Source organism: Triticum urartu, chromosome 2 (assembly GCF_003073215.2).
Source record: "Triticum urartu cultivar G1812 chromosome 2, Tu2.1, whole genome shotgun sequence".
Taxonomy (NCBI): domain Eukaryota; kingdom Viridiplantae; phylum Streptophyta; class Magnoliopsida; order Poales; family Poaceae; genus Triticum; species Triticum urartu.
Genome location: NC_053023.1, coordinates 666,693,756 through 666,700,861, shown reverse-complemented (window position 1 = coordinate 666,700,861; position 7,106 = coordinate 666,693,756). Strand labels below are relative to the sequence as shown.

Sequence of the window (7,106 nt, the reverse complement as noted above, 5' to 3'; positions counted from 1 at the left end):
AGTCCAGTGCCAAAAATAAGTGCAAGCTACCAGAGGAAAATCCTCAGGTCCGCCATTCTGCCCAACTTGACTATCAGAGGCTACTGCTCACCAATTTGATTTATTTAGATCCTACGAGGAAATTTTTGATCCTCGGGCCGGGTTGAAAGGCCGGCTTTTTAACACGCACTAAGTCTCACGGGCTACTGGATCAGTGTTTTCAAGCGCAAAAAGCTAAATTCCGAGAAGATTAATTTGATCCTCAGGCCAGCCATCTTGCATCTCAGTTCAACATAAAAATGCCAAGAGGAGATTCGATCCTCAGGTCGGCCTTTCAGCTCGTCCTCAGTCCCGGGGGGCTACTGCATATCAGTTCAAAGAAATAATTTCTTCGAGGAGATTCAATCCTTAGGTCGGCCTTACATCCTAGCCTGAGTCTTGCGGGCTATACATCAGTTCAACGGAAAAATGATTCCAAGGAGATTCGGTCCTTAGGTCAACTTTTCAAACCGGCCTGGGTCTGGGGGGCTACTGCATCCCGCGCTAAATCCTAATTATAGTGAACTGCAACCCAGTTTCATTGAAACCGGTTTGACTCGGGGGCTACGGGACGGAAGTTTCATGAATTTTAAAAGGAAAAAGTCCATAGTGCAGGACGGGTTCGTCGAACAAACCTACTCCTTGGGGGCCACTGGACGTCATCAGAAATTTTTCCTCGAGAAATCGGCTCGCAAGAGCCGGCTTGGCAGGATAACTTTTCCACGGAGTCCAGCTAGCTTAATCGGCAATTCAAGATCAAACTAAGCTTTTCTCTCAACAGGTGGGCCGACTTCAGGGAGCAGACTGGCTACAGGAGGTCGGCAACAAACAGTCACTTTCAAGGGAGCTTCAAAGAACCAGCTTCAACCTCGGCAAGCCGAGAAGACATTGTTGAGGATCAATGCCGATCAGGATGCCGCCAAGCTTGAGGACCAGTTTAGGGGCTACTAATGGTGTTACAGCCCTGGGGTGCCTCACCTCTCTAGTTGTCGTTTCAAGTAGGCCAGCCGAAGGCCCCCTAGGTCAGTTTCCCGTCCTGGGCCATCATGTCGGCCCATGGGCTCTATAGAAGGAAGACGCTGGAGGCCTTACTGTTCAAGACAAGGAAGCTGAAGCCATAGAGGACTCTCCTCCACCGACATAGTCGACAATGTTTTTTTTAGGGGGACATAGCTGACTATGTTTGTGCAACCCAGGGGCCGCAATATCTTATATAAGCCGAGACTGAGCTAGTCGATAGACAACATACAACTAAAAATAAGCCGAGGCCGAGTAGGGTTTTACCTCGTAAGGAGGACCTGAACCTAGGTAAATCTGGCCTCCTGCCGATCTACTCACCTCGCTGGGATACCCTACTGATGGATCTGCCAGAATCAGCTCCAACAACTAAAAAAAGGTATGTGTGTGCATCTATGACGCAGAGAGCAAAAGCAATAAATCTTTCTTTTTCTAAAACACGACAAGACTCAGCCAAAACATTAACTCTCCCCATATCAAACTCATTCTCCATACACACCCAATCGCTCGCAGATATGCCCAGCGCAATCATCAATCACAGCTTCAGTTTACCCAAGTTAATCTTTTGCTTGGGGTATGTGTAGGCCTCGTAGTTTATCTTCTGGCCCAGGTAGCTCAGCTTGGTGACCGCGGTTATCAGGTCAACCTGGCATACATACACATTCAGAAGCAGAGTTTAAAAACCAGAGGTGAGGATTTCAGAACATATATATGTCCTGCGGCATTGGCATTGGCAGCTTGAACATGTCCATTAAATCCCTTACCTCGTAGTCGGTTCGGGAGACCGTCTCGCGACTGCGCTGGTACTTCTCGACCCATGGCCGGCAGTCTGGATCAGCGATCAGTTTCTCCTCCGTGGCAGCTTGGTCGGGTCCGAAGAAGGCCGACATCACAGCAACCTGCAGTAGAATTCTCCTGGTACTGGTTAGACTGAAATCACAACTTCTGCAGTCCAATAGAAAAAGTGATCTGTAACTAAAGGAGAAATTATGAAACGATCAATGAGTAGAAGTGACCTGACGAGGACCGAGACCGACGGAGATAAACTTGTCCTTCATTTCCTGGACAGAAGCGGTGCTCCACTGAGGCACCCTGCCCTCTGGATCAGGTTCTTGTGCGTCGTCTCGCCCGAATATTTTGTCGAAGAAACCCCACTACAATGAATGTGTACCGACTTGTATATTAGCAAACTAGGTCTATATTACAGAAGAAGAAATGAACAGACAGGCTCCGGCCTGGCGAAGTGGATGAATACCTGCCCACTTGAACCGTATGCCGAGTATAGGGTCCTTCCCTTCTCTTCGTTCCCACCGGTCTTGGCAATGGCCGCATCAAGGAACGTTTTCTTAAGTGCCTGTGATGCTGTTGCGGGTAAAAGTTTATTTGAGTATACATCAGTAGTGCAGTACACACACAGATCATATGGCTAATCAAATTAGCATACCCCCTATTTGGACCAAATCTGCAAATGAAATGGGGCCTCCCTTGGAGTAGGAATCAATCTCTTTCTTTGCTTCTACTAGCAGATCTAAGGCAGCAGAAAGTCCACTGTTTTCAGGTCTGCTTATTTCTGCACTTTATTGTTTAACAGGAATTGATCAAACAACAAGGCCGAGCAACTTGTTAGGCTGTCACTTGCAGAGCTTAACTGTAACATAACCACAAAGATGCAGAAAGAGAAGCTGGTAGCTACTACCTTAGCCTGATGGACCCATTTGGCCCTCCTGTCTTCGTAGCCTGCAGAAGAGTTAAGTTAACAGCCAGTAGCACCATCAGTTACCTCAATGTGAACATGTAACCAATTGCCAGAAGCCATTTAGAGAGCAGACCTTGTCGTATGTCATAGCATCATTCAGTGCCAAGGTCAAGAGAGACGGCACGAGCTCTGGCTTTGCCTGCAAAAGACTTTCAGAGTTTCAGCCGACAATGGGACAGACAGGTGAAATTGATGACGATCTGAGTGTACATAATGTGCAGTTATCTCACCTCTATGGCTGCTGTGAGGGTGCTTTTGATGCTTGCTGAAGAAACAAACAGCAGAGTGCACCAACCCGAAAGGTCATTAAGAAGCATATGTACTACGTAGCATTTGAAGCGAAAAGAGGGAGCTGAGGCAACCTACATTGGAACTCGGAGCGCTGCCGGCGTTCGATCAGGTCAGCCGCAGCAGCCACCCCTGTGAACCTCGTAGAGCCCTCAACGATTTCCTAACACACCGCATAAACAAACAACTGTAATTACGATAGATAAAAGCCATGGAGCGCGGAGCCAAGATGCTCAGGTCCAGTGCTTCGATGATGATGAGAATCTGCGTGGCTCCAACCAACTCAGCTTCGAACTGATCCCTTCTGCATCTCTTCGAAGCTTCGAGTTCTCGTCTGTCAGGGATAGGCTGCCTTTCACTCCTGCGCGAGTGCTCTGATTGCTCTTTTGTGAGCCTGTAAGCTTGGTGAATTTAGACTGTTTCGGGTTCCTTTTGGAGACTCCTTGGTGTTTAGATCCTATAGGTTGCGTGATCACAGGTGTCGCTGGGTTTTCGCCCCGCAATGAGCTGCTCGATGACGAGTGCTCATGGTGGGTTTCCCAGTGGTGCCTTGAACTCGCCCCCCCTTTCTAGTTTCCTTATGCTGAATTTGGTTCTTGGGTCTGTGGTTCTTTGAAGTATGTATTTCCGTTATGCTTTTAATGGAAAGGGGTTGAGGCCCGGTTCAAAAAAAAAGCCATGGAGGTGCCGGTTGTCATCATTCTTCCATCATGCATGCTGCATTTGTTTAGCTGTACCATACTGCCACCCATGATGATGCAGCAGAGCTGAGCTGCAGCCTGCAGGGACTGCTGAGCTGCATAGAGAAGTAGTATCACATACCAAGCCAACGGCGGCGCCGAAGCAGCCCCCGATCAGATCCCTTCTGCGGAACCGCAGAGCCTCTTCGCAAGCGGCGGCCGCCTCGGCGCCGGAGCCCCCGGACTTGGCCTGGCAGCACACCTGAATCTGCACGGAGAAAGCTGTTAACTTAGCATGAGAGGGGACTCGCGGTCTGAATCGGGAAGCATACATACGTGTGCGTGTCTGCGCACCGGCGACGAGACGGAAGGGAGGCCGAGGCGCAGCGCGGGAGCAGAGAGGAAGGTCGCGCCCGCCATTTCCCTCACTCCGTTCGACTTGAGCGCTCGCACGGTCTCGGTCACGGGGCTGGCTGGCTGGCCGGCGCGTGTGTTGTGCGCTCGGCATGCAGCGGGAGGATTCGGCGGATAAGGCAGCCAATCACGGACCTGCACGTGTAGGATTCGGCGGATAAGGCAGCCAATCACGGACCTGCACGTGCATTCTCCATGTCGCCACCGCCACCACACGTTTGCTGGTAAAACTCATCGCGCCGCTGCGTTGTTCCTCCGCGTCCCCGATTGGCTTCCACATTGTTACCGAACCGTGCCGCCTCCCGTGGTCACTGGCATCATGGCTCGTGCGACAACACAGAGATGGATGATTTCTGAAAATGAGCTCCCTGCTGCAGTGCTGCTACTACCTACGCTTGTTACAGAGGGCGAATTAATGGAGCTGAAACAGGGTAGGGAGGATTCATCATCACGAGTGAAAATAATCTCAGAGCTCCAAACACATGAACTTTTTTTTTCTTTCCGCCGCAAACCAAGATACCGTTACCAAAACAACGGAACAAGTCACTCACAGTAGTACATGCAGTCCTTAACCTACAGTTCGTGAAGAAAATAAACGCCCAGATATGGCGAGGCTACAATGCAGCAAAGACGACGAGGGGCATTTCGGGCGTGGAGCAGTTGCTATATCTAGGGCAAGGAGCGATAGCAGTGGGCCACTTGTGCGGTACACCGACGGGGACATGTCACCGTTGGTAGGCCTGGTTCTCCCTCCTCTTCACATAGCGAGTCCGGTCGCTGTAACGCGGTCTATCTTGAGCTCTCTGAGGCACCGGCTCCACCCTTCTCTGCCTTTCCGGTGATCGTTGGACGATCTCTCCGTTCACAAATAACTCGGCTGCAAAGAAGGGCAGCATGATGAAAATCCGGGACAAATATGATCACATTTGTGAGAAATGTTCTTCATGGAGAACAGAAGTATGCATAGGTGTAGTATATACTTCAGGTCTGAAAGGATCAATTGCACTTGTACAATTAACGGCTCAGGAGGCATGTGAACAGTCTGAGGATGGTATAAACCCTTGAATAGAAAGCCATGCAAATCATGTTTGAAGGATCAGTCTTTCCAAAAGGATCATTTAAGGACTATAACCTTAACACTGACTAATAAATTAATGCACCTTTATACTCCTAAATAAGGTTTCCTCAATCATGTAATGTAGTAACTATTACCTCCGTCCAAAAAAGCTTGTCTTAGATTTGTCTACATACGAATGTATCTACGGAGGGAGTATATTGAATCAAACTGTGCAGTGAGCACATCAATGCACAGAACTGATAGTGACTCATTAAGTAGAATCAAGTCATTTGGATTAAGGTATCATAAATCTGATTGACCAATTCTACTTCAAGGACAATCATAAAGTATGGCCTACCAACAGCTAGCATAAAATTCGAAAAATACGCCAAAACAATGGAATAGAGAGAACATAAGCAATAATCTTACCACCATAGTCCTTGTTCTCAGCATCAACATAGGAATCCGGAAGCACAAAAAGAACACCCGGGAGGCCTGTATATTGAAAACACAAACAACGGTTATGAAACCACCAGATATCCAACAGCAAAATATCTCTGAATATTAGCTACTGACATTAAACAAATGTACATATGCAGATAAGTATATAAATACCATAACACTGAAGCTGTACTCACTAGTCAATAGCAAACTTTCTCTTCAGATTAGCTACTGAACATTCCACAAACAAGTAGTATATGCCAAACATAAGGCTGTTACAGCACATTTCACATAATAAACCTTCTAGAATCAAAATATCAAGAAATCAAATCCCTGATACACCATCAACGAAGGTAAAAGTGCAGTAGCATACCATACAACCCAAGTGAGATATACAAAAAACAATGTCCATGAACCAATATACCCATCACCAAAGGATCACAGATTGCAATAGTGCAGCACAATTCAGTCTCTACTAATATGGGACAAACATGAGCATGTTACAACTTGCCCTTTTCCCAGTATTATGTAATCCTTGGACCTTGGCATTCACACATTTTGCACTTGAAATGTTTTGACCCGCAGTTAGCAAAAGGGTGTGTTAATCATGTTATTAAACTAGACAACAGAATACTGAAATACGACTGTACATCAACTGGAAACTGAAACCTAAGATGGCACTCATATCCAATTATCACAATGTGTGCTTAAATATGGAAAAAAGTTTGCATTTCGCTGATGTATACCTTCCAGCTTGTTGGACGTTTCCTCGTCAATCTCGCACCCAAACCCAAAGTAGCGCTCACAGGACACGTTGTAGATCCTCTTCTTCGACTCCTCCTCGCTACACCGGCGACCAACAGCAAAACCAAAATTAGCCTCATTCCGCGAAACACCCACGGTAGGGACGGATAGAAATCGAGCCAAACGCGCGCGGATTACCTGCCCACGACCTTGGCGAGGGTCTGGATGTAGCAGTCGATCATCTGGTGCTTGGTGGCGCCCTCGCCGCCGGGCTTGTCCATGACGATGAGCCAGTGCTCGTAGTCGCAGCCGGGGAACAGCGGCGCCATCTCCGTGGGCGCGCGGTCCCCGCCCTGCCCCGGCCGCAGCGGCGAGTACGAGGCGTCGGGCCGCCGCGCCATGCAGCGGACGGCGCGGCCGACGCGAGGCCGCGCGGGGCGAGCGGATGGGCACGGGAGGCGCCGCGGCTGGAGCACCGGCCGCGCCGGGCGCGCGGCGGCGGCGACGGCGCGCGCTGCGGTGGCCATGGCGGGAGAGTAGGAGACGAGCGGAGGAGGAGGTGGAACCGGAATGGATGGGGTTTTGATTGGGGGTTTGGGAGAAGAGATATTATTATTTGCTGCCCGCGCCTCTGGGCCTTATTAGTGCTAACAGGCCCTATTCGTAACCGAGTGGATCTGAAACGGCCGGC

The 7,106-nt window shown here is 49.1% G+C and overlaps 2 protein-coding genes across 3 annotated transcripts; both read right to left on the bottom strand.

Annotated features, from left to right (window-relative positions):
- Window positions 1-1,444: 1,444 nt before the first annotated feature.
- LOC125539586 (thylakoid lumenal 29 kDa protein, chloroplastic) lies at window positions 1,445-4,246 on the bottom strand. Of its 2 annotated transcripts, none has more exons than XM_048703075.1 (11): window positions 4,096-4,246; window positions 3,902-4,027; window positions 3,158-3,242; window positions 3,022-3,056; window positions 2,865-2,930; window positions 2,732-2,772; window positions 2,480-2,610; window positions 2,291-2,397; window positions 2,052-2,189; window positions 1,800-1,934; window positions 1,445-1,681 (listed from the first exon to the last, which is right to left on the bottom strand). In XM_048703075.1, exons 1-11 carry the CDS (start codon window positions 4,177-4,179, stop codon window positions 1,571-1,573), a joined length of 1,059 nt encoding a protein of 352 aa, XP_048559032.1. In that variant the 5' UTR covers window positions 4,180-4,246; the 3' UTR covers window positions 1,445-1,570. The 2 variants fall into 2 exon arrangements, with proteins under 2 accessions (XP_048559032.1, XP_048559033.1); XM_048703076.1 differs by having other exon boundaries at window positions 4,114-4,246.
- A 396-nt stretch (window positions 4,247-4,642) lies between these two features.
- Window positions 4,643-7,000, bottom strand: LOC125539587 (multiple organellar RNA editing factor 2, chloroplastic-like). The gene is made up of 4 exons (XM_048703077.1): window positions 6,614-7,000; window positions 6,418-6,515; window positions 5,660-5,725; window positions 4,643-5,050 (listed from the first exon to the last, which is right to left on the bottom strand). Exons 1-4 carry the CDS (start codon window positions 6,940-6,942, stop codon window positions 4,899-4,901), a joined length of 645 nt encoding a protein of 214 aa, XP_048559034.1. The 5' UTR covers window positions 6,943-7,000; the 3' UTR covers window positions 4,643-4,898.
- Window positions 7,001-7,106: the final 106 nt, after the last annotated feature.

What these genes read in the sequence shown, in the direction of transcription:
- LOC125539586 (XM_048703075.1), bottom strand. Translation starts at nt 4,179, where the DNA reads ATGGCGGGCGCGACCTTCCTCTCTGCTCCCGCGCTGCGCCTCGGCCTC. An exon ending in CGGTGCGCAGACACGCACAC is followed by an intron (nt 4,028 to 4,095) that starts GTATGTATGCTT and finishes TTCTCCGTGCAG; the next exon opens with ATTCAGGTGTGCTGCCAGGC. An exon ending in AGATTTGGTCCAAATAGGGG is followed by an intron (nt 2,398 to 2,479) that starts GTATGCTAATTT and finishes TACCCGCAACAG; the next exon opens with CATCACAGGCACTTAAGAAA.
- LOC125539587 (XM_048703077.1), bottom strand. Translation starts at nt 6,942, where the DNA reads ATGGCCACCGCAGCGCGCGCCGTCGCCGCCGCCGCGCGCCCGGCGCGG. An exon ending in CTCGCCAAGGTCGTGGGCAG is followed by an intron (nt 6,516 to 6,613) that starts GTAATCCGCGCG and finishes TCGCCGGTGTAG; the next exon opens with CGAGGAGGAGTCGAAGAAGA. An exon ending in AACGTCCAACAAGCTGGAAG is followed by an intron (nt 5,726 to 6,417) that starts GTATACATCAGC and finishes TTCAATATACAG; the next exon opens with GCCTCCCGGGTGTTCTTTTT.